Below are 26,712 nucleotides of genomic sequence, written 5' to 3' on the forward strand. Positions count from 1 at the left end.
TACCCGTGCTAGACCCTGCTCTTACCTACGGGTCTTAGGCATTGTCAGTTATGTGAAGCATGGTTAGTAACACTTGGATTTATGCCAAGGAAACTGAGAAATTGACTTATCTTGAAGGTGAAATGTGTGAAAATGATTCCCGAAATGAGTACAGCTGTGTTTAAGTCACAGTCAAGCCCGATGGTCTATTTCTCGGAGGTAGCCATGCAGCACTGTGCTATGTACTCGGGATCTGGTCGGGGTGTCTCAGAGCAATGTTTCTCCAACCTTCTCAAGGGCTTGTTAAAAACCCAGTTACTGGGCTCCACCCCTGCCTCGGGTCTGGGGTGTGGTCCGAGAACCTGCATTCCTAACAAGGCCCTAGGTGATGCTGATGCTGATTTGGTACCACATTTTGAGAACCACCATCCTAGAGGAATGAGAAGACTATTGGTGAATTTGGGAGCAGAGGGTGGTTTAAAAATCTATGCTATAATTGTCTGACCTGCTTCACAGACCTAGTTACTAACTTCACAGAGACACTAAGAAGTGACAAGTCGTCAGCTCTACCATGGAGATACTTAGATGAAAATCAAAAGATAGAAATCTTTACTTTAGCTTCAACCTTTCCAAAGTAGGGCAGTGGCTTTCTGATTTGGAAACTTTTACACAGTCTCTTCCCCTTCTCCGCAACAGTGGTGTCTTTTAAAAACCCAGATCGTTGCTGTGACTGTGACTCAGACCCAGCATTTGGCTTTAGAACGAGGTACTTGACCAACTCTGGGCTGTGTTAAGGAAGACACTTGTGTCCATTACTCCCTACCCTGGAGCAAGGATTGTCTCTCCACAATATGAGGTTATATTCATAAAACAGTAGCTCTGGGCCAGCTTCTCATGTTCATGGGCCCGTCTCATTGCTGAGGCTAAGGGGCAAGGTCATGGAGATAACTTAAGCAAAATCTAAAATAGTATCATGGACTTCCTGATCCCTTAGAGCTAGTCAGGGTCAGAATGACCCAAGAATGAAGATCCCCTTAGGCGTGTTGGATCACCGTAAAACTGAGATAAGGTAAAGCAGAGAGTCCAGTTTTACTTTTAGCTCTTGACTCCCCATGACAACGAGAGGGAAAGGTATAGAAAGACAAATGGTCCACAGAGCATTTCTTTTTGTCTATGGAACATATTACATAAAAGTGGATTTACTCTTCTGGGTTTTTTTTTGTTTTATTTTTTGTTGTTTTTTTGTTTTTTTGTTTTTTTTCCTTAGAGAGACTTGTGCCTCTGGAAATACAAGTAGTTGTTTATCATAATGGAAACTCCAGCTAGATGAGTAACTGGAATAAACCCAGTTCATTTTCTCATCATCAGGAGAATGAAGAAATAAATTGTGGTATAAGATACAGTGGAATATTATATAGCAGTCAGATGAATGTACTACAGATATATGGAAGATCTTAGCAATATGATTTTGAACCTAAATCATCCCAAAAGATGATACATATCATAGTAGCCTGTTTATGAAAAAGTGAAAGATGGACAAAACAGAAAACAAAAAAGAATCTACTTTTTAGGAATACTTATAGATGTGACTATTCTTTGTAAAAATGAAAGCAAGGAAATGGTGACCACGGAATAGAAAGTGGAGGTAGGTAGTGTAGACATTTTAGTAGTTAGTGTAGTTTAGTAGTTAGTGTAGACATTTTAGTTGTTGTGATGGGTGGTGGTTTCTTCATTTACTGTAAGATTAAATGTAAAGAAATAAACAAAAAACATAAGTACAACAAATAAATACTAAAGAAACATGAATGCTGGCTCATACAAACCGGTCAGGAAAGAACTAAAATAAAGGTCGTCTTGCGTGGACCAATGATGAGAGTGTGTCAGGATCCAAGGAATTTGATTAATCCAATCCTGTGCACCGTGATTCATAGATTTTCTGCAGAGAAAATAATGAAAAGTGACTCTCTGGGCCCCTGCTTGGTTCCCGCACAGCACTGTGACCTGAAGTCTTTGCCACTTTCTCCCATGTCTCATTTCCATTGGTCCAGTTGGTTCTTGATACATGAAGATCACTGAAGGAGGGTATCAGTAGGCCAGGGAAGATCCCAGCAGTCACTTCAGAAGAAACCATGGCTGCGGTATCGCTAGGGTAAGAAAACATGTGGTTCCTCTTCTCTAATCTCTACCTCTCTGAGGAAGGTAACATGTTGACATGTTTTCTCCGAGAAACAAGTGTAGGGATTTTCGAAAATAAAAAAAGACTGTGTCCAGTACGAGACACTTGTTGTCGGACACAAATTTGGGGGCCCGTGGCTTAGAGGGATGTTCAACTAGGGGCCCCTGGGTGGCGCAGTCAGGCAAGTGTTTGACTCTCGGTTTTGGCTCAGGTCATGAGCTCAGGGCTGTGAGATCAAGTACCGAGTCAGGCTCTGCACTCAGTGGAGAGTCTTTGAGACTCTCTCTCCCTCTTCCACTGCCCCTTCCCGCTATGCTCACACTCTCCCTCTCTCTCTCTCTCTAAAATAAGTAAACCTTAAAAAAAAAAAAAAAAAAAAAAAAGAATTTCGACTATCTCTCCCCTGAACTGCCTTCATCACATCATTCGCTGCTGTTACTTTTCCCTCCAGGGCTGCTGCTTTCATATGCCGCTCCCTTTGCCCTCCACCACTCCTTGTCTATGGGTTGAATAGTCATGGGTAGTTTTGAAAGCTAGGTAGTTCCGGGAGGCTCTTCCGTGGAATCTTAATCCTGCCACAGGAAATATTTCCCTTTGTTGGCGTCTTTTGAACCCAAGTTGTGTCCATCCTAAGGGATTTGCCCCTTTCTCGACATCAGGATCATTGTCTCAACTGGACGCCTGCTAGGGGTGCAGAGAGCTGTGGGGCGTTCCAGTAGGAACACATGAAATCTTGCCCTGGTGGAGCTTGTCTCCCACGGTGTGATGACCTACAGCCTCTATGAGAAGGTTCGGTAGTTAGCTCTCTATGATGTGCTTCAGGCTTTCATGTGAAATTGAGAGTTCAGTCAACATAGCCCAGAGCTGAGGAATTTACTCACTGATTTATAATCTCAAGGAAGGAGGCAGAATCCTTACCAGCCTCTGTCAGAACCACCTTCTGTCTGTTTTCCTGCTAGCTTTGTTACTCACATCCCAGATGACAGCCTCCCCTCACTCCTTGTTCCTGCTCCAAGTCCTTTTCCCTGATTTTGGTTACACATGTTGGGACCCAGATGTGATTCTGCGAGGGTGATCATAAGAAGAAAAATAAAAATAAAGGCAGTATTTTAAAGTGTTAACTGAGGGTGCCTGGGTGGCTCAGTTGGTTAAGTGACTGCCTTCGGCTCAGGTCATGATCCTGGAGTCCGGGGATCGAGTCCCACATCAGGCTCTCTGCTCAGCAGGGAGTTCTGCTTCTCCCTCTGACCTTCCCCCTCTCATGCTCTCTCTCAAATAAATAAATAAAACTCTTAAAAAAAATCCTCTAAAGTGTTAACTGAGTGCCAGGCACTACTTTTTCATATATTAGCTTATATAATCTTTTCAATACTCTATGAGATAGATACTATTATCTTTTCCCTTTTAGAGAAGAAAGCAAGGCACAGAGAGGTTATGTGTCTTGCTAAGGTCACACAGCTGGTAACTGAGGCTACTAAAGTGTCACCTCATAAAAAACAAAAAGAAACAACTTCACAGAGATTGAAAATGCAAGGGTAAAACCAAGCGGTGATATATCATGCATGAACCAAGGGGAAAGGAAATCAAGATATTAGAAGTGGAGCATGGCTGAGAGTTGCCAAGGTCCAGTGATGTAATTACCTGGAAGACTGTTCCAGTATAGAAAAAGGGGAAGGTTGGTGCTGCTGAGAAAGTCAAGGGAGAGGGTCCAGTGCAAGAGGCTGCTTCAGCGAAGATGTAGATTGTGGCAACCCTTCCTGCACCCCTCCCTGTTGGGGCCACAGCCCTGGGGGGGTGGCCTGTGACTAGAGAATACACACCATGTGGTGCAGCCTCGAGGCTGCTGCACAGGGTGGGGAAGACGAGAGGAGGCTGCCAAGACTGTTAGGTCTTGAAGTCAACTAAGAAAATGGCTCTTCTGACAGAAGTGAGGTTAAATAAATAAATAAATACATAAAAGAGGGGCATCCCGGGGCGCCTGGGTGGCTCAGTGGGTTAAAGCCTCTGCCTTCTGCTCAGGTCATGATCCCAGGGTCCTGGGATCAAGCCCTGCATCGGGCTCTCTGCTCAGCGGGGAGCCTGCTTCCCTTCCTCTCTCTTTGCCTGCCTCTGCCTACATGTGATCTCTGTCAAATAAATAAATAAAATCTTAAAAAAAGGGGGGGGGCATCTGGGTGGCTCAGCTGGGTAAGTCTCAGACTCTTGATTTCATCTTAGGTCAGGATCTCAGGGTCCAGGGATTAAGCTCAGAGTCTATCTCAGATTCTTTCCCCTCCGCCCTTCCCACTGTTGGAGCACTGGCTTTCTCTCTCTGCCTGTCTTAAATAAATAGATAAATAAATAAATAAATAAAATCTTAAGAAAAATAAAATAAAACAAAATGAAAAACCATGCTGTTTTAGTGCTGTTGCTAGTCTCTGTAGCAAGTGGTAGATTATGTCCTGTCTTCCTAGCGAGTGGGTGTTTTTGCTGCATTCATGGTCTGGAACTGCCTGCAGACAACACCACTTTACTGGGAGTGGAAGGTGAGATGACTTCAAAAAAGACTCATCTTTTCCTTTTATGCTCTGGACTTGAAGTCACAGACCTCATTCCTAGCCCAGCTCTGACTTTTCAGTGTTGATGACTTGTCAGTCCCCATTCCTCTCTGCCACCCCTGGATCCCCCCTACCTCCCCTGTTAACTCCCCCCACAATGTCATCCCTGCTCTGATCCCACCCCGCCACCTCAAGGCTGGCTTTTCCCTGATTTAGGTCTTCCTGCCAGACACGGAGGCAGGCACTTCATTTTAGTAATCACTGGATAAACACTTTTCCTTAAATAGAACCAGCTAGCTTTTTGAAAGGGGCAGAAAGTCAGTTCAGTTCAGTGAACTTGCCAAGAACTTAAAGATAAGGAACATGTAAGAGTCTGGAAAATTCTTCAGGGCGGATTTACTTCTGTTATTACCAGGTTCCCAGAATAGTCAATTAAGATGAAGTTCGTGGCCACAATAGATGTAATTCTCCCCAGACCTGTTCAATGGAAGACAATGGGAGATGGTTGCTTCTGTGCCCACCTGCTGAAAGGTTGGTGCCCAGTGCTGAGTCAGCACGGGGCGATGGTGGATGGTTGTGTGGTGGGTTTGGCGCCATTCAGCGTGTCAGCCATGTATACATCGACCACGCCGAAGGCAGCAAGTCAGGGCTGACGGGCTAACCCAGACAGGGAGTGTGCTAGATTGTGAGCTGATTCTCTCTGCTGAATGGTATTTGACACCCCCAGCTCCAAACTGGTCAGCCCATCCTCTTTATTTTTTTTTTAATTTTTTTAAGATTTAATTTCTTTATTTGAGAGAAAGAATACAAGCCAGGGAGAGGAGCGGAGAGAGAGGGAGAAGCAGACTCCCCACTGAGCAGAGAGCCTGACGTGGGACTCCATCCCAGGACCTCAGGATTGTGATCTGAGCCGAATGCAGGTGCTTAACCAACTGAGCCGCCCCGAAGCCCCAGTCCCTCCTCTTTAAAACGGGATTTATGAGGACTTCAAACCATGGGCCAACTGCTAAATATCCCGCTAGCTCTACAAACCATCATGTGGGCACGAGTTTGGCTGGATCTGGGCCAGTTTTCAAATAAGCCACGTTTTCTCTATGTCCCTGTCACCCCTTACAACTCTTTGAAGATGGAGTTAGCCCAGAAAGGGGCTTCTGGAGATCTGTGAGGGGTAAATCATCCTGGAAGGTAGACTCTTTTCTGGGTGCTTGGTCCTTGATAAAGGACCTCAACTTCTGCTCACTCATCTTCAGCTTTCCGTTGAAGAGAGTCCTTGCAATCTGACTAGACCTGGAGAAAGATTCCATGTATTCTTTATCTTTGGATTCCTCTTCAGTGTGGTCTGTGACCGCTGGTTACATAGTCATCTGTGGTAATGACTAAAAATGCACATTCCTGGCTTCTCCCCAATCTTTCTGAACTGGAATTTTTGTGAGTGTTAACCAGATAAACACACTATTACTTAACTTTCCTGATGATCTTTAGGTAGTAAGATTTAAGAATCATTATATTATTAATAAGAATTATAAAGTGAGTATTTATGAGCCTGTCAAGCACTTCCCACACATTTCACTTTTCATTTATTTCAATTTCACAGCAACTCTCCAAGATAGGAACTTCTCTCCACCTAGAGTGGGGCCTGATGCATAACAACATGACAGATGCTCAATAAATTTTTGTTAAACAAGTTAATCATTTAAAAAATACATACACATATACATAATAAATAGGAAAACTAAGGCTTGGTGAGGGTAAAATCGCCTGGACAGGAACACATAGCTGCTGAGAGATGGAGCCAGAGTTTATAGTGCCTTCTTTGGGTAGAGCTTGTTGGTGTGTGACTTTGCAGGCTGGCGCCTCCTTCTGGTGATGCTGGGTAGTGTGTGGCAGTGGTTATAGAAGATTCCAGAGGCACCTGATTGGCCTTGGGTTGAACTGACGGATCTCTTGCCTAGTGTTCTCTTTTTGGCCATCTGTGGTAAGATAACAGGGCACATATTTATTTATTACTGATCATGAGAACAGGCCCAGGAAGTTGGGTGATCATTCACAAAACCAAACAGCATCCGTTGTCTTTCCTGTACTCTACTCAGGTTGGCCAATGCATAGTGTTAATTTTCGCTGATGGTGATGCAAAGGGAGACTAGATGTATCTGGGGTTTCTTTCAGAAATGTTCACTCCCCCTGCTTTTTGGAAGTTTCTTTAGATTGCTTTATCTTTCTTTCATCTGCTTTCTTGCTCAGCAGGTGTATTCCCTGTGTTTCTATCAAGACAAGTAGTTGTACCAGCCCACGATGAACAGATAGAGATGCCTTTGACCCTCTCAGTCCTCTTGGGTCTCATCTCTCATGCTCCTACCCTTCTTCCTCAGACCTTCAAAGCTTCCTGGCTCAGGGTACTGACCTTTGGTAAGAATAGGTCAAGCAACCTAAGTGCATTTTCCCTGGGGCTTACTTAAAGTGGGTTGTAACCCAGGAGCAACTCTATAAAGACATTTGGAGGAGACCATGGAGAGTTTGTTTTAGGACCACAGATTTTTGAGACATACTCTGTTGTACACACACACACAGTAAAACATAGAAACATAGTCTCCACTGACAAATGGCTGAAGGAAAACCACCTTTTGTAAAGAGTGTTTGTAAGAATGTTTGACTTAAGTAGGATAAGGCATTTTGTATTGTGGGTCTTTTTAAGGGAAAGATATTTAAAAGCTTTTTCTGGCCATCAAGCCACTGTACCAGTAGTTCTAACTAGAAATTATAACAACTAACATAGACTGAGTGCTTGCTATGTGCCAAGCACTGTTCTAACTTTCTTGTATGCATCGCCTAATTCCTGGAATCCCTTACCAATGCTTACTATTAATATCTTTATCTCCATTTCACAGATAAGGAAACTAAGGTAGAGAGAAGGTAAATAATTTGCCTAAGCCTTTACACAGTTAGTAGAAGAGGCATGATTCCTCAAACCCAAGTGACTTGACTCCAAAGTCCTCTTAACACTACATGGAATGGTGTGATTGCTTTTTCCTATAAAGTGCTTTTTCTTTAAAAATTTTAGATCTTTTTCAAAGGGAAAATCAGTTGCCCATTATGTTAGTGTATCCTATCATTGGTTTATAAGAAGAGTAATAAGCATATGGTTAGAGGAGCGAAATGGCTCAGAAAGATATAAAGTGAAGATGAGGGTCTCTTTAGATCCCTACTGTCCCATTCCAAAGGGAAACGACTATTAACAGATCTTTTTTTAATCCCTCAGTGAAAATGTTCTGTGGATGTAGCCAGTTATATATTATTTAAAGATTTATTTATGAAGCAGCAGACATGCCACACCCACTATTCTGCATCTTGTTTTTCTTATCTAGCCACATGGCTTCAAGATGCTTTCATTGAGCAGGGACAGGTTCATGTCACTCCTTGATAGGTATTCGCCTAGGTGGCTGTACCACCTGACTTCACCAGTCATTGCTGATGGGCATTTAAGTTGTTTGTTCAATGCTCATGTGCGGGAGAAATTTCTCCTCACTCTCTTCTTGACTCTTATCAGAGTGTTTTTCTCAAACCTTCAACAGAGCTAGTATTCTCAAACTTAGATTTTTAAATTTTTTGCCAATCTGATAACTGAAAAAAATCTCTTTGTTTACATTTACTTTTTTTTTTTTTATGTTACATATGAGATTGAATGTCTGTCCATGTGTATTGGTCATTTTTTTTTCTCTATCTACCATCTGCTTGTTCATGTCCTTTGCCCATTTTTCTTTTAGGGTTTTTTCTTTTTCCCCCAATTTGTATGAGGTTTTGGTAAATTAAGGAGATTGCCTTTTGTCTGTCTTCTGTTGTAAATATTTTCCTTCAGTTTATTATTTGTCTTTGACTGCTATTTTCCTATAAGGAATTTTGCTGTTATGTAGTCATATTTTTTCAATACAAAACTGTCTTCCAAATACTTTAAATTTGAACCTCCTTTTGTTTTTAATTGTGTATATATTTATGCTTTTAAGTTTATGGTGGCTCCATCCATTAAACCTCAATCATAATGAAGAGAAATCCTTTCTGAAATTATGATACAAATGAAAATGCATTTACACTTTTTCAGAAAGTCTTTTGTTCTGAAATGCAAGAAAACTTGCATATATATATCTCCAATCAGTTTATTGATCTTTTGATCAAATATTCCTTTTCTAAAATAAATGCCTAGAGGGGTTTTAGAGAATAGTTTGCAGAAACTAAAACGAAAATCCTGTTTAGTTTGTGAAGAGTTTCTTGGATTCATTGGCTGGGTGCCCTAGAGCTTCGCAGCTAAGAGTCCGTTCTACAGAATCTACTTTAAAGAAGCTTTTTTTCTTTTTTTTTTTTTGTAAATAGTGTCTTCTTTAATTACATGTGTCCACTTCCGCAGCTGCTCCTTAATAGCTCTGCTTGGCTTCAGTGGAAATGGCTCCTCTCCTCTCTAGAGACCTTTAAATAAAAGATCTGTGTATCTGTGTGTGTGTGTTGGGGGTGGGGGAGAAGGGATGGGGAACTATTTTTTTGTTTTTATTTTTTCCCTTTTTAATTTGTTGCCTCTGTTTGAGGTAGGGATGTAGGTGGCCAATCTGAATTAATTTGATAGCTTTGTGGTGACAAAGGATAAAGGAAGGTTTGGGGTTGCTTCAATCAGTGGTTTAGAATGGCTTAACACAGCTTAGTAGCCTCTGTTTTCAGAGGCTTGTGATGTTCTGATGTCTGAGGACTCCATAGTCTCCTGAAAGCAAAAATAATAATGTCCTAAGAGACCAGTTCGCAGGCAGTGTTTCAAAAAAAGAAGTCTAGTTATCAGTTTTTGCACATACTCTTTTTGTTTCCATTTTTCCTTCCTTCTCTCATTCCTGGCCTCACCATCACATGCACAGAATGCTTATTGCCCTGACATTATGAAAAAGAGTCATGCCTCTCAAGAGAACCAGCGGTCCTACAAGCAAAGGCCACCAGAGTTTCTGGAGGCCAGGGAGCAGAGCTCACTAGTTGGAGAATGCCTTCTGCCGCACGATGTGCAGTCACCAAGACATTGGCATCAGGAGGTAGAGGTCATCAGGGTCATCCACTGCTTTCAGTCCTGGAATCCTGCTCCACCGACGCCAGTAGCTGACCAGAGACAATACTGATGAGGATAACTTAGGCATGCATTTAAAACTCCCTTTAGCTGTTCAAACACAAGTCTGCGACAGCAAATACTGTATCCTGCGCTCTTTCCGAGTATTCTCTATGACATCAGATTCGAGGTCAGTTATCTACACACAGGCATGTGGAGACAAACACGCTCTTGACCACAAAAACTGCTTTAGGCTAATGTCATCCAAAAATATATGCGATGCAATATGAAATTTCTGGAAATGAGCATATCCTTTGGCTTAAAAATTCTTTCAGGCATTGATTCTAAAGAATAGCAGACAAGGGGGCACCTGGGTGGCTCAGTTGGTTAAGCATCTGCCTTCAGCTCGGGTCATGATCTCAGGGTCCTGCAGTAGCCCTGACTTGGGCTCCCAGCTCAGCGGGGAGTCTCCTTGGCCTTCTTGGCCTAGGTACAAGTCTTGCCTCCACCTCTTGATAGTTGTACCCCCTTGTGCATGTCATTCAACTTCTCTGCCTTGTCTGCAACAGGGACTGATAATTGTCTCTACCTCATAAGGTCTGTACTATCATGGGAAGTAAATAAGTTGATAAGTAAATATGCTTAGAATGGTTTCTGGCATATAGTATTTTTTACTCATAATAGAAAAATTGAACATAGACTATATACTCACTGATTTAATAGAACACAACACAGGGGCACCTGTGTGGCTCAGTCAGTTAAACATCTGACTCTAGTTTTCCTCTCAGGTCGTGATCTCAAGGTTGTGAGCTCGAGCCCCACTTCATACTCTACACTCAGCACGGAGTCTGCTTTGAGTTTCTCTCTCCCTCTCCCTCTCCCTCTGTCCCTCCCCCTGCTCTCTCAATCTCTCAAATAAATCTTAAATATATATATAAATATATCTTAAATATATATTTTATATATATGTGTATATATATATATAAACCTATAATGTAGTATATTTTGAAGATATTCACATATTAAAAGAAAATCAATTAGACTACATAGTAATGTATTAACTATGAATGCTGAGTAATTATACATCAAAAGGTTAACTTTAGTTATTTTTTGGTGATGGAATAATAGACTGCATTTTGTCCTGCGGATCATTGCTGTTTTCTAAATTTCTTAAAAAGGAAATGTGTAATAAAAGTTGTCTTTTTAACCCCTGCAGGAGAAGAATGGCTAACATTTATTGAGACCTTACAAGGGATCAGGTGGTTTATGTGTGTGTGTGTGTGTGTGTGTGTGTGTGTATGCATGTGTTTGTAAACACACACACACACACGCACACACACACACTCCTTGCTTACAATAACCTTAAGAGGCAGAATCCATGATTATCATCTCCGTGCAACAGATGGAGAAAATGAAGCGCAGAAAGGCGAAGTAACTTGCCAGAAGGCCCCCATCTAGTGACCGGTAGTGGTGGGATTTGAACCCGGGCTGTCTGACGCAGGGCCTATATTTTTAGGTTAGGTGCCGTCTTTGTATGGTTTGAATAATACCGATGATCCTTGAGCTATAATCCCCACAGCACTAACCTAGTTGCACACGCTGATTAAAGGAAATGAGTAGAAAGAGCCTCTCCTTCCTTGAGTCTTTGTTGCCAGCTGGTAGGTAAACGGGGACTTTCAGATCTCCAGTCTTCCTCTCAGTTATCTTGCTTAGTAAATGAAAGAGTTTGTGTATCAGATAATGTAGTGCAATTGACCTTTCTGCGTATCCGTTAAGAAGAGTGTGTTGACTTTACCTTGCATTAACCAAACTGAAGATGTATTTTAAAACATAGCAAAGTGAAATGGCGTTAAGTAGCGTCGATGTTTTCTCTATCCTCTTACTCAGTCCTGCATGCAGCCACTGGGTACCCGTCATGAATCTTCTAACCTCTTCCAGAAGGTAAGAAAGAGAAGTATAGGAACAAACGTGGGCCCCGCCCATACCTAGGAGTCAATATGTCGAGTTCCAATAGCAGTGAGGTGGAGAGTGAACTCGTCCCTTCAGTTCAGAGTACATAATTACCACAGATCAAAGGCATCTTGAGGAGACAATGGATTTTCAGCAGTTGTCTGGTCTGTTTCTGTTGTAGAATTTCTGTTTTTATTCAGGCAGTTAAGTTATAATTGGTGGGGTTATGCGTTTCTTTGAAGGGATGTAAATTGGGTGTTTCGGAGTCATAATCTTACGTTAGAGAATCGTCTCTCGAGCCTGGTGGCTGCACCCACAGGATCTGTTTTTTGAAAACTGTCTGCCTTTATCACTTAGTCACTAACCTGATGATTTACTAGCAGACAGGGCTGGTGGAATTAGGAGGTCAGGACTAGCATATTGCCGGATAGCACTACCAATAATCATGAATCCTTGAGACTGTAAAATACTGCAGTTTAGCTAGTGCATTATGCAGAGGGAACTAATTATATTTGGGGAGCCCGTTACAACATTAGACGGAGTCTCTGAAATCCGGAAGGAATAGCCACTCTCAGTCCTGATAAACTGCCTAATTCTCCTGGACTTCTGGTGGGAATTAGGATTCACTGCCATCAACTGTGCTAAGCGGCCATTTTTGGTGTCTTTTCCAGAAGATGAAATTCCAGAGAGGTGCTGGGAGTCCAGGAAGGGACTTCTGTCTCTGCCCTGCCTTTCCTTCTAGCATAATTAATACAACTTGTCAGTGAGAGGATCTGTTCACCAGTGGGCCAGTCTGGCTGCATCTCGTACCAGTGGTCCTCTTGGCTGTTAGGGAAACAGGACTATATAGTGTATCCAGGAAGTTCCCCTGCGCCCTCGTTCTTCCCACTGCCTTCTTGAGGACGCAGCATGGTGTGGAGAAGTGGCATGGAGACTTGGTCCTGACCAGGATTTGTCCCCCACAAGCCTTGGGCAAATCAGTTTTGAATTTCTTCAGTAGTAGAATAGCGAGATTGACGTCTGCTTTACAGACCTGTCAAGATTAACAGATACAAAGAATAGAAAACTTGTCCTAGAGGGTCTGGTGCCTAGTAGGCACTCAATAAATAGTTATTATTGTGATGATAATTATAGCTCATGGCTTGTTAGAAACTCAAAGGTTTTTAACACGGAGGACATGGGGAGATGGAGAAGAGAGGGGAGTTGAGGGAAATTGGAAGGGGAGGTGAACCATGAGAGACTACGGACTCTGAAAAACAATCTGAGGGTTCTGAAGGGGCTAGGGGGGGGTGGGAAGTTGTGTCAGCCTGGTAGTGGGTATTGTGGAGGGCACGCATTGCATGGAGCACTGGGTGTGGTGCATAAACAATGAATTCAATGTATTTTTTACACTGAAAAGTAAAAAAAAAAAAAAAGAAACTCAAAGGTTTTAGGTCATTCCTATTTTTCTCAACCCAGAAATGTGAGCTGGCTCTGGGTTCTAGACCACAAGAGTCACAAACTGTTGTAGGAGTTGAGAGATAAGGTCAAATAAAACTGTATAGCTAGATTTATTTTTCCAAAAGCCTATAGAATTTTACCTTTTTAAAAATCATCTCTTCCTTCTTCTCATTTGTTCTTTTTTTTGCCTCTTCCACTCTCCTTCACTCCCCAAGGCAATCCATGGAATAGTTCTATGATGACCATTTCAGAACTCTGTATGTTTTTGTTAGAAATAAATTTATATTAATTATTCTGCCACACAACATGTTTCTAATTACATAACAGTCTGTAGTCTGTACTCAAAATGTAACGTGATTTTTGTAAACTAATGAACACTCTCCCTCCCCCTCCCCCAACTACAATGTCACACATCCCTATAATAACCCCAGTTTCCATCACTGTCGCTGTGAACTTTCTTCATTCTGCTTGGAAATGTTCAGTTCTGCCTTTTTGTGAAGGATGTGTTATTTGTTTGTTTGTCTGTTTGTTTGTTTTTTAAGATTTTATTTATTTATTTGACAGAGACACAAGGAGAGGGAACACAAGCAGGGGGAGTGGGAGAGGGAGAAGAGGGAGAAGCAGGCTCTCCACTGAGCAGGGAGCGCAATGCAGGGCTTGATCCCAGGACCCTGGGATCATGACCTGAGCTCAAAGCAGACGTTTAATGACTGAGCCACCCAGGTCCCCCGTGAAGGTTGTGTTCTCAGTAGAAAAGCAGCAGGAGCCCCTGGGTGGCTCAGTGGTTTAAAGCCTCTGCCTTCAGCTCAGGTCATGATCCCAGGGACCTGGGTTCGAGCCCCGGGTCGGGCTCTCTGCTCAGCAGGGAGCCTGCTTCCTCCTCTATCTCTGCCTACTTCTCTGCCTACTTGTGATCTCCATCCATCAAATAAATAAATAAAATCTTAAAAAAAAAAAAAAAAAAAGAGAAAGAAAGAAAAGCATCCGAGCAGTCAGAGTCACTCATCAGAAAGCAGGTTCAAGGACCTGTCTGGAGCCCTCCTCACTGTCCTCCCCGCTGCTTGCCCCCTGCTGATTCTCCCCAGACCTAAAAGAGCCAGATTCAGGAACGGCTAGCTGACTGCAAAAGCCCAAAGATACACTCTCCTGGAAAAACGACTCTGGGACTGACAGGCATGCTCTTCCTTCTGCCTGAAGTTTGGGCCGGAACGTTCCTGTGGCTGAGGGAGGGCTGAGGACGCACAGGAAGAGCCCTGCGTGTCTGTCCCCACCTCGGCCACCAGGGAGTGTCCGCAGGAAGATCGGTCTTTATGAAACCAGCCCCGCTGGGCTTCTAAGCTGTGTTTATGAAATATTGTCCTCGTTCTCGCACCTTCTCTTATTTGCTTTGAGGAACGGACCGAGAGCCGGGAAGCTCTGGAATCCTGCCACTTGCTGAGCTTTGAGTGTGCCCCTGCGGGGACCTGGGGGCCTGGCCGGGCAGGGAAGTAGCCAGCCTGTTCTCAGGTTTCCTTCCTTCACGCCTGTCTCTCTGCCCCCTGTTGTTTTTCAGGTAGTGAAGCGGATTTTAGCTCCTCCAGCAGCACGGGCAGCATTTCCGCTCCTGAGGTCCATATGTCTGCCCCGGGAAGCAAGCGGTCCTCTTTTTCACGCAAGTAGGCACAGTTTCCTGCTCTGTAATTATTAAGATGCTTTACACAGGTGACTTACCTGTCCTTTACGTTCCTGTGGAACCACCTGAATGAACTGTCATTTCATATTTTGTTATACTCAGTGAGCAGTTTTTGTTTTCTATAATGATTTGCAATTGGAACTTTTCACTGTCTTCCCAGCAGCGGTCACAGGGCTTAGCCAGGGTGTGTCTGCCCGTGGCCGTCTCTCATCCAGGCCTTGGCTGTGTGGCCACTCGCCCTTCTCTCCCTTCCCCTTCCCTCACTCACCTGTGTACTTACCTGGTTCACAGGTAAGTACACAGGTGAGTATCTACTGTGTACTTACCTGGTTCCACTTCCTACCTGCTTCCCCTTCATGAATCTGTCATCTCTTAGCTCTGAAGCCTCTGACTTCACCATTTCTTTCCACTAGCTGAGTTTGCATTTTACCCTCGTGAAAGAGACATAGTGAGCCCTGATTACTCCCAGCGTTCACTTGGGGAAGGGGTGAAAAGAGAATAAAGTTCATAGACGTGGGTGGCCATCACCACAAGAGGCGTGAGAACAGAAGTGCTACAGATGTGGGCTCTGGAGCCCCAGCTGCCTGGGTGTGACGGCCCGCTCCACCCCCTACAGGCTGTGTGGCCCTGAGCAAGTTGCTTAACTTCTCTTTGCCTCAGTTTCCTCATCTATAAAATAGGGCTACAGTCATACCCACTTCGTAGGGTTTATTGTTAGGATTAAATTAGTTCATGCATGTAGAGTGTGGGTCCGTGCTTAGAGCGTAGCAAGCATCAACAGATGTTCGCCATGGATGCTATTTGGGTTGCGGGAAGAGAGGGGCTGTGGGAAGTCATGAGCTACCATTTACATTTGGCAGGAAAAGTGGTAAGCCTAGGATTCTCTCCTACTTTCAGTGACCTTATCATTCAATAGGTATTTATTGAGCATCTACTATGAAGGTCTAGAGATAGGGCAATAAACAAAACTTCATGGAAATTATATTCATTCTAGTAGGAAAAGAAAGACAATAAATACATAAATAATAAATTTTTTAAAAAAACACACAGAGAAAGGCCATTGAGACTAATAGGATGTATGGCATCTTTAGGATAGGGTGTTTCCAAGAGACCTCTGTGATATGTTGAGCTCTGAGCCAGGGACCCAAACAGTTCAATGGAGTGAGCAGCAAGACCTCTGAGGATGATTTGTCTTTAGATTTTAGGCAAATCCCTTCACTTTCGTGGGCCACAGTGTCCAAGTTTGTAAAAAGAGGGTTGGACCACATAATTTTTAAGGTCCTTTCCTTCATGGAGAAAAACTGATTAGTTACTAAAAAGTTGCATTCTCAGGATTCAGCAAGCAAATATTTCCCATTTCTCTTCAGTGAGCAAAACATTTAGCCGATGTATTTTGTTTGGGCTACTGTCACAAAAGAGTTAAGTCCACAATGAAAAAGCACAGTTATTCTAGCCCCAAACATAATCTATTTTGGAAATAAAGTACCTCTAGGATCACAGAATATGAATATAAACATTTTCTGTATAAATCAGTTGTGGCTTCCTCTGAGAATAAACCATTTATCTAACCCATTCAAGAAAATTAGCACATACCTATAGTACAAGTCTCAAAGAGCAGAGAACAAGAGAAAAAAAGAAATGGCCTGTCAAAGAAGCCAATTTTATTAAACATTTCAAAAGAATTTGTGTGGTTAAGTTCCAAAGTAATGTCTACAATACTGAGTGACTTAGAGAAAATTGTCTGGTCTGGAATCTCTGGTTTCTCCAAGTGACTGAAAACTGAAACGCGAAACCTAAAATAGCTAAGTAGAATTATGTGCAAATCAGATACATGCTTAATAGATGGAAAATTGGAATTGGCAGTATTCTATCCATTATATTCACTTTTTTTTTTTTTTTTAATCAGACCCAGGCACAGAGCATAGTCAGTAGATTTCTGTGAGGTGGTACCTTGGACATTTCACGTAATTTTTGTGTTCTCCAGGGCTGTGCAAGGACAACTCCCCTAGATGGGTTGGGTATCCTTGTCAACCTTGTAATAGTTTATGATCCTTTTAAATGGCTTGTGCCTCCTATAATAAATGAATTTTCTCTGTGGAGAATCAGCTTCTGGGAGGAAGGTGAGAAGAAACTTGGGTGGTGAAGGGGTGGGAAAAGTAAGCAACAGGTGGAGCTGGTGAGAATATTTTTGGTGGGATTTTAAAAACAAGACTTAAGGATTTACAAATGATCTCTTCTTACAGGCCAACTCTGCTGACATTTTTGAGAAATTCTTTCTCTCTCTCTCTCTCTCTCTTTTTTTTTTTTTTTTTGAAGATTTATTTATTTATTTTAGAGAGAGCGAGAGGGTGAGGGAGAGGAAGGAGAGAGGAAGAAGGAACAAGGAGAGTCTTAAGCGGACTCCAGACTGAGCTCAGGGCTCAGTCCCATGACCCTGAGATCATGACCTGAGCCCGAATCAAGAGTTGGACATTTAACCGAGTGCATCATCCAGGTGCCCCTGAGGAATTCTCTTTCTTAAACTGAAATCCTAATCTGGCCAAGGGCAGATAGAAGTGAGACAGAAAAAAAAAATAATAAAGTTTGGAATTTGGAGTCAGAGAGACATGGCTTGAGTTTAGCCACCATTATTTATTGGCACATGAGCCAGAGCTCCGAGCCTTACTGCTCTGGAAAATGGGGTAATAGTGGGTGGCATCTACCTCACCGAGTTAATTGAACTAACGTATGGGTGCTTAACATGGTTTCCAGAATTTTATAAAAGGGCCATAAGTGGATATTTTCATCAGTAGTGGTAAGAATAATATTGATGGCCATGAGGATGAAATGATGACGGTGGTGGTGATGATTGTCTTATTTTGCTTGGGCTACTGTCACAAAAGAGCACAGACTTGTGGGCTCACACAGCAGGAAGTCACCCTCTCACAATTCTGGAGGCTGGAAGTCCAAGAGCCAGGTGTCCGCAGGATTGGCTTCTTTGGAAGCCTTGCTCCTTGGCTTAGAACTGGCCATCTTGCCTCTGCTTCATCAGCAGAACCTTTCTCTGTGCCTGTGTCCGCATCTCCTCTTCTTATAAGGACACTAGTCGAATTGGATAGGATTTCATTGGATTTCATTACCTTTCTTAAAAGCAGTTTCCAAATACAGTCACATTCTTAGGGACTGGGGGTGGGACTTCTATATTATGAATTGGGAGTGGGGCACGGTTCAGCCCATAACAGTGACCATGGTGATGATGATGATAGTAATGTTGCCGTGGAGTAAAAAGGACAACATCGGGCGAATAGACATTCTCCTTGGCCCCTTGTGAGGTTCCCTTCTTCTCTTTCTCTTCATTTCCATCACTGTATTCAGGTGTGCAGGAGGGGGCAGGGGCAGCAGAATTCTGTCTCCTCCTTGTGGACTGCATTCTTCTTGTCCACCACACCGAGGGATTTAGTGTGGGCTGAGGAAAGTAGCATCGCATTTTCCCGGCCATGGCCATGGCAAACATGGACCCTTGGCCTCTCCTTGAAAATGTTTTGCCATGACTTTGTACCTCCATGTGTTAGCATTTGAACTGAACTAAATGTAAGGAATAAGACTGATACTTTTAAGCATGTAGTTTCTTTTTTATAAGTTAGCTATTATATTCTAACCACTCATTTCCTGAAATATAATTGAAGATTTAATTGTACTTTAGTAGTGTTTAGTACTTGAAGGGATTTTGCTTTATTCAGTATACCAGATGAGTTCTTCAAAATCCCCATCTAATTTCATTTGTATCTTAATGACTGCTCTACAGTAAAAGTCAGTGGTGAATTCTTCAGGTAATAACCACATCCATAGCCAGTACCTACATACCATTTAAAAGCCCCAGACAATATATTCTATTTGTGTAAAGTAAGGAGACATTTCTTCAGAGTTTAAAAAAAAAAAAAAAATCTGTATTTAAATCTTAGTTCGGCTGTGCATTTTTGGACCAGATTTTTCCCTGAACCACAGTTCTTTCACATAACTGAATACTTAATGTAATGTAAATGAGAGGTAATAATTGTACCAGCTTTATACCATGGTGGTTGAAATTAAGTAAAACTGTGCTCTCAAAGCATCTGGAACAGGGCTAGGGTCTCAGAAGGTCGTTAGTGAAGGTCGACTCAGAAGGGGATTGCCCAGGTCAAACTCAGGGCTAGCTCTTTACTTTCAGCCCTGGCTTGTAGTGGTTAATCTTGCATATTTCTCACTGTCACATTCAGAAATAGTCAGGCCAGCTGGAGTAGGCTCAGAAGTGAAGTGTGGAGAAGCGGATCCAAGCCAGAGCCCGTGTTCTTTTCTGCTGCTCAGCCCAGCACCCCTGGGCTGCTGAAGTTGGTTTGTCACAAAGCCATCAGTCCATCTGTTCCATATAAAGTGTCCCCTTCTCACGAAAAGGAGGCAGAGTCTATCTGGATGATTTCAAAAGGAAAGAACTTTTTAACTTTAGAATTTGGTGATGTTTCATTTATATGTGATTTACTGGGTTGACAGCTAGTTGAAATTACATTTGATTTTAAATAAGTGCAGTTTCGGAGCCAAGTTTACCCACACGCACACGCACATTTACACACGTTTCTCATTGATATGCGTCCGTTGGGTGCAGCTGTAATCGAAACTGCAAGGGGGCGGGGCATGGTCAAAAAGCAGTACTTCTGTGTGAAAGTATCTTGTTCTCTTCCGTTTCCTTGTAATGTCATCAAGAAATATTCCTGACACCGAACTGTTACCCTATTTAAGTAATTTCAACATTCTCAAGTTGCTTCCTTACATAGTGGGTGTCAAATCTCTGGAAGTAAATGAATAGGGAAGTCCAAACAAGTTGATCCTGTCATACTATCCTGCAGCGGAATCGCCCTTCACATCTTATCAAACGCACTTGCATGCATTCTTTGATTCACATCAACTCTGCGAGGGAGGCAAGAAAGGTTATTACAGATCCCCTTGTATTAAGTAGCTTACTTGCCTAAGTTCCTAGTAAGTGGCAGTGCCAAGGCTACAACCCAGTTTATTCATTTAATAGTCATTATTTCAGGAGCTCCCACCATGTGCCAGCAAGTAGTCGGGACAGAACAGACTATGCTCCGGCCCTCAGAATGCCCTCGTCTAGCAGGAAGGACACACAGTGTGTGGTTGTGATGCCATGAGATAAATTTCAGAGTACTAGGGACCACTAAGGAGCCCCATGTACACAAGTCTAGAGAAGGAAGAATCCAGGAAGGCTGCCTGGAGTAGGTTTCCATTGGTCTCAAAGTTGGAGATATCCCAAGGCTTAGGGTAGGGAGCAGGAGGACATTCTAGGCAGAGAAAACTGTAAGTTCAAACACATAAAGGTGATGGAGAGCTTGGATCATCAAGAAACTGTAAGTTGTTTGGACTCCTGGAATACAGAGGGAGGAGGGAGGAGTGGCAGAAGATGGGTTGGACGGGGAGGTGGGATTGGACCTCATGAGGCATGGGGGCAGCCATGACAGCCATTGAGGACAGTGACATCCAGTTCCATTTTGGAAAGGCCACTCCAGCTGCTGAGGGGGCAAGACGACAGGCCGGGAAGCCAGGAGAGGGCTGTTCCAATCTAGCAGCTAAATGATAAAGGCTGTGTTAAGTCATTGGGGGTGGAAAGAAAAGGAAAGAAAATAGGTGGTTAAACTATAGACTTGAGACATTTGTGTGGTCTGTGTTCATCTGTCCTCTTTTCTCCTCCTCCTCTGTGGGCAATCCCCTTTCTCTTTATCCTCCAAATGAACCACCCTGGTTTTCTTACCCCAATATGAACCAAACCCAAACATGTTGAAGCTGAGAACAGGTGTCCTGGCACAGCCTCCTGAGGGGACCTCAACCAAATCAATATTTGACGCGGGGTGTGCTCTTAACAGCCATTTGGGATTAATCCAAAGCAAGCTTTATGGTCAGAAACTATTTGCGCGAATGGCAGGCGATGAGGTTGTCCGTGCTAATGGCAGATGGAAAGAAATCTCGGGCAGGTGGGAAGAGGGTCGCTCAGAAGGACAGTTTGCTAGTAATTATGTTGCCCTTTCAACTCTATGCATTGAATTTCCTTAGTAGTAACTAGCATTGGAACACTGGTCGCCCCAGGCATGTGAACATTTTACTTGCTTTTCTCCCAGCCGAGGGCCCCATGGGCGGAGTAATGGAGCTTCGTCACACAAGTCTGGCAACAGCCCGCCCTCCCCACGGGAGAAGGACTTTCTGTCCATGCTGTGCAGGAATCAGCTGAGTCCCGTTAACATCCATCCCAGTTACGCGCCTTCCTCCCCAAGTAGTAGCAACTCAGGCTCCTACAAAGGAAGCGACGGCAGCCCAGTCATGAGGTGAGTGGGCTCCGGGGTCTGAATTTGCCCTCCTCGGTAAGTTTTCTTGCAAAAACTTAGAAACTTGAAAGAAAAAAAAAAAAAAGGTATACAACTCTTGAGCCTTATTCTGTAGTAAAGTCACTTCTCTTTCCTTTCCCCAACTGAGCTAATCCCTCAAGGGCAGCTGCACAAAGAACACAAAGCATAGTTTCTGCTAAGGCTTATCAGTCTGAGGAGTGACAGGCCAGGGAGGAAAATGGCACAGGGGCAGTAGGGGGGGCCGACGTCTTTCCCTCAGAACAGGAAAGAGTCATTCAGGGGTTGGTTCATTCATTCAAACATCAGATATGGCTTGAGTACCACATTGTGCCAGGCACTGTGTAGAGCACTGGGAAGGGACAGTGAATGGCAGAGAGGGTCCCTGGGCCTACTGCCTGGAGCACACTAAAGACATTGCTCATTTAATGACAAAAACACATTTAAGGTTATCCTGTGAGTACCGGTTGCTGTATGTGTTTTTAAGAGGTCAGGAGGGGATCCAGCTCAGTCTGGAGGGATCAGAGGAGGCCTCCCTGAGGAAATAATTTTGAAATGGAATCTGAAGGTCAAGCAAGGAATTAATTAGTCTGGGGTGGGGGTTGGGGGACAGGAGGTTCTGGAAAAAAGGACCTATGCAAGCTAAGGGACCACAACAGAAGCGCTAAAAGGTTGGGAGCTGGACATGGGTCATCTTGGACGGAGCGCATGCTCAGGGGGAGCAGAGCAAGTGTAGCGGCCTGGACGGGTTCCAGAGTCGGGGCAGAAGCTGGCAACTTTCCTCCTTCGTCTTCTTCCTTCTGGGTGGTCATTCTCGCTCATTGCTCTGGTACAGCAGGGATGCCCCAAGCTTGGCCAGGCCTGAGAGAGGCTGACATTCCATCTCAGGAAGTTTTCTCGAACCCTGGGCATCTCTCTTACAAACCACATTCTGGTGACAGTGCAGTAGCCTTTACCCATTGGAAGAAGGAAACTTCTTCCAATGGGTAAAGATCAGATCATCAGATCGTCAGATCAGCACCCTCACACCAGGGATTGATCTAGAAACAATTTGAATCCAGCTCCTAACATTCAGGATGGTTAGGCAGTGGCACACTGTGTGGAAAGTCAGGACATCTCACTCTCCCTCCCACCCCGCCAACCCACGCATTGTCCTCTCATCTAACAGTGGGTTACTCTGAACCCACAGGCAGGCCCATGCACAATTGTGCATTATTTTGTATGAGCTCATTCCCTAAGCCATAGAGAATTCTCCCTCTCCACTGTCCCCACCTTCTCCACAAACACCCTCCCCGCAGTCTCCCAAGAAATGTGAGGTCCTAAGTTGGCAGGTAGGTTCCAGTCCCCCTTCCCAAGTGAAGGACCTTTACTGAGGTTGAAGACCCCCCGGACACAGCTGCCGTTCTTTCTCAGGCAGTTAGCTTCTCAGGCTGTTAGCTGTGCCCTAACTGTTCTCACAGAAGAAGGAACATTTCATTGCTTGGATTGTTTCAGGCGCTCTGGAAGGTACATGTCCTGTGGTGAAAATCACGGTGTCAAGCCTCCAAACCCAGAACAGTATTTGACGCCTCTGCAGCAGAAAGAGGTCACTGTGAGGCACTTGAAGACCAAGCTGAAGGAATCTGAGCGGCGGCTTCATGAAAGGTGAATCTGCGCGCCTTTCACTCCCATGCGGGACACTTTCTTTTCCCATCAAGTGAAATCCAAGCCCACACTTTAGAGAAATAGACAAGAAGAAAGATGATTTCACTGAATTTTTGCCAAACTCCTTAAATTGGTCTTTCAAAAGAGCCATTTCATGTTCCTGCCTGATTTACTCCTTCAGGAGGTTGAGGGACCCTTTCAGGTTAGAGGGGATCCCTGCTTTCTCTACGTGTGTACAGCTTTGATGTGAAGTGTTGGGCGTGTGCGTGGCTATTTTTACACAGCAGGAACACTGGCAGGAACAGTCCCCTACTTCCAGCAGAAAGGGTCACACAGAGGGGCCCCTCTCAAGCCCTGTTTCTCTCTCTGAGAGGGTGGATGGCCTGTGTATTGTGATTCCTGCAGGCTATTTCTGTGCTGAAGGAAGAGGTTCATTATTCTTGGCTAAGTGTTAAGGTAAAAAACAAAAAACCAAAAAACAGCCCGTGCTTAAGAGATCTTATCTCAGAAAAGACCTTTGACATCTTGGGGCAGGCCAGATTTTCTGCTTAATGATTTTCCCCTGGAACATTCTGGCATAGCCACACCAATCTCTGACCAGGGTAGCTGTGAACTCAGGGTGAGGGTAGCATGAGTCAGACCTCACTTTCTGGAAATCTTTGTTTATGATTTGGGGAATCTACTGAAGGGGTTGAGCAGTCATGGCAGGGAAGCATGGGAAGGCAATGGAACTGGAGAATAGTCCAATCTGAATTTAGAGAAGCAAAACTGACGCCATCCCTTCATACAGATCATGATCCTGACTGCCTGGTCTTCATATCCACGGAGACTGTGAGGACTTGTATTTACATTGACTGTGAAGAAATGAGAGGTCAGGAAGAATTTTTCGACAAAGATCTAGAGATAGGGTCCCGTGAAGGATCTGAAACAGTGGGATGGATCTTCTTCAGTGTCGCATGGCTCCCCTATCCTCTTCCCTTGAGAAGAGTCAGAATAATCAGCGTTTCACAAAGTCCTTGCGACATGCAGCATTTTTTAATTTAAAAAATTTTCAGATTATTCTATGATCAGAACAAGGCTGCAGGCCGAAAACTTAACCAGTCTGCCTTGTGTCTGTGGTGGATGACCAAAAGTGAAACGAACTTTCCTTCCACACAGTGTAGACGTAGGAAAGGGTAGGCGATGGATGGACAAGCAGGCAAAGAAGCTCTAATGCATTCCTATGTCGAAATTTCAAATATTAAGTACTGAACAGAGGATGGTGCTTATACTTACCACACCGCCTGACAGGTCATAAGCCCTCAGAAAGAAAAACCATTTTTTATTCTGATTCAATTCCAAGCTAATACCTGTGAGGGAAAAAAAAAAAAAAAAAACCCTCAAAACTGATTTAACCTCTGCGTTTCAAGGGCGAAGAGCCCGGGCTCTTGGCCGAGTGTGGGCATGGCCGTCTGTCTGCCCGGCTGAGAGCCGACATTTCCCTGAGCCCCGCTTGTCTTCTCCCCGCAGGGAGAGCGAGATCGTGGAGCTCAAGTCGCAGCTGGCCCGCATGAGGGAAGACTGGATCGAGGAAGAATGCCACCGCGTGGAGGCGCAGCTGGCCCTGAAGGAAGCCAGGAAAGAGATCAAGCAGCTCAGGCATGTCATCGAAACGATGCGGAGCAGCTTGGCTGATAAAGATAAAGGCATCCAGAAATACTTCGTGGACATAAACATCCAGAACAAGAAGTTGGAGTCTCTGCTGCAGAGCATGGAGATGGCGCACAGCGGCTCCCTGAGGGACGAGCTGTGTCTGGACTTCCCCTGCGATTCCCCGAGGAAGAGCTTGCCCCTCGCCACCGCTTTTGGCAAGATGGCGGACGGGCTGGCTCTGGAAGAGCAGGTCGTGGAGGAAGGGGCTGACCGCGAGCTGCTGGCGGGAGGCGCCAGGGCCGAGGGCGCAGATCTGTTGGATGGGATGGTGACGGCCGCCCCCGGCGAGGCCCCCGACCTGGAGCTTCTTCGCTGCGCGCGCGGGGCCGAGGCCCTGGAGCTGCGCCCCCTGGCGGCGGGTCAGGAAGAGGGCGGCGTGCTGGTGGAGCAGGCCGTGCAGACTGACGTGGTGCCCTACAGCCCCGCGGTCTCCGAGCTCATTCAGCACGTGCTCAAGCTCCAGGACCCCTGGCCCTCCAGCCCGGCGTCTCCCGAGGAGTCCGGGGCTGACTCGACCGAGAGCTTCCCGGAGTCCTTCTTGGCATGCCTGGTTGATCTGACGCCAAGAAATCCCAACTCCGCCATCCTTTTGTCTCCCGTGGAGACCCCATCCGCCGCGGAGGGTCCGGCGGCCCCTGCAAACCGCCTCATGAGAGAGCTGGATTTTGCAGGCTCGGTGGAGGAGAGACTGGACGTGGTCGTCCCGCTGCCGCGGGGGGCCGCCGGGAGGCAGTACTGGAGCAGCAGCTTCCTGGTGGATCTCCTGGCCGTGGCCGCGCCCGTGGTCCCCACGGTTCTGTGGGCCTTCAGTACTCAGAGAGGGGGGACAGATCCGGTCTACAACATCGGGGCGCTGCTGCGGGGCTGCTGCGTGGTCGCCCTGCATTCGCTCCGCCGCACCGCCTTTCACATCAAAACCTGAAGAGAAGTTGTCGCCCTGTGCCAGTCTGTCCCGTGTCCCGTGCTGCCCTGGGGCGGGGGGGGTGGGGGAGGGGAGGATGGGGGGAGACAGCGGGTCAACCTGTGGCGGTCTGTGCTCTGTCGTTTTGCTCCTCGGTATTTGATTTGCACTATATTTAGTTGACACCTGTTCGCTGTCTGAAACGAGAGGTATCTTCAAAGGCATGGAGACGTGGTTCAAGTTCAATGTCCCACCAGTGGTAGAGAAAGCATGCTCCTGACCCTGCCGTGTCGTCCGAGGTACCTGTGCTTCTCCTAGTGGTTCAGGAAGAGAAAATGCAGAGTTTGCACATTCAAGACAGCTTCTGTAAGGCCGGCATGTTCGCTCCTTGCTTCGCTTTGTGCCGTTTAAAAATGTGTAATTGTTACAGCATTCCAGTGGTCTTGTGCGCAGCAGGGGACTGTAACCAAAAATAAAACTGTACTCGTGTAATTGGTTTGAAGAAGTCTTGAATAGCTCCTTAGTGTCTTACTTGGGGTTGATAAGGTTTGAGTGTTTGGGGTTTTTTACTAAATGTAGCTCCAGAGTTGTAAAATGGCTTGTTTGTTCCTAAACCTGTTAATTGATGAAACTGTAGGTAAGTTCACAATGTATTAACTTATTTTTTGCTTATTATATAGTGTTTTATTGGGAATTGTTTGTAACCATACACTTCAGCATGATGAAAATAAAGATAAGTGTTTCCATTTAAATAAATCCTCCTGTAAAATATTTATCCTCCTGTAAAATAATTATGTTTAGTTTTACTCCTGTATATAAGAAAGACTAAATGGATAGGTCCTTTCTTCTTTAACAATAGGGGTCTGTAAAATGAATTAAGGAATGAGAAAGGGGAAAAATTATTAAAGAAAGGTGAGGGTTTCCTACTGTCTTTAAAAAAACTTTGCTTCGGAATAAAAGTAGCTTTGATCGTTTGCTCTGAAATTACCCATACACTTGTTTGGTAATATATTTATTCCCTAAGGATGTGTTGAGTATTTGCAAAAAAGTTGGGTTGATTTTTTTTTAGTATGTTAGGGATACAGAGAGGGAGAACATGCTAATACCGTACGCTTCCTCCCCTTGGAATGATAGGATGAGGGTGGGTTCGTGGCTAGGAAGGATGAGATAATATTTGATTTTCTATAACCTTATTTATTCCCCACACTAACCTTGTGAGGTGGGTATTAGTCTGTTTTACAGGTAAGGGAGCTAAATCTCAATGAGGTAAACCACTCACAATTCCATGGTT

General features: G+C 44.5%; 1 protein-coding gene across 12 annotated transcripts in view; it reads left to right on the forward strand.

The window, feature by feature from the left end:
* Positions 1 to 26,410, forward strand: part of SYBU (syntabulin) — a 114,512-nt gene extending 88,102 nt beyond the window's left edge. For all 12 annotated transcript variants that reach the window (XM_059165757.1, XM_059165759.1, XM_059165756.1 and 9 more), the window contains 4 exons: positions 14,703 to 14,805; positions 20,963 to 21,166; positions 22,679 to 22,828; positions 24,338 to 26,410. In XM_059165757.1, coding sequence (XP_059021740.1) covers positions 14,703 to 14,805; positions 20,963 to 21,166; positions 22,679 to 22,828; positions 24,338 to 25,442 — 1,562 coding nt within the window. In that variant the 3' untranslated portion in view covers positions 25,443 to 26,410. The remainder of the gene's footprint in view (positions 1 to 14,702; positions 14,806 to 20,962; positions 21,167 to 22,678; positions 22,829 to 24,337) is intronic.
* Positions 26,411 to 26,712: the final 302 nt, after the last annotated feature.

This window comes from Mustela lutreola, chromosome 3, assembly GCF_030435805.1.
Source record: "Mustela lutreola isolate mMusLut2 chromosome 3, mMusLut2.pri, whole genome shotgun sequence".
Classification (NCBI taxonomy): Eukaryota; Metazoa; Chordata; class Mammalia; order Carnivora; family Mustelidae; genus Mustela; species Mustela lutreola.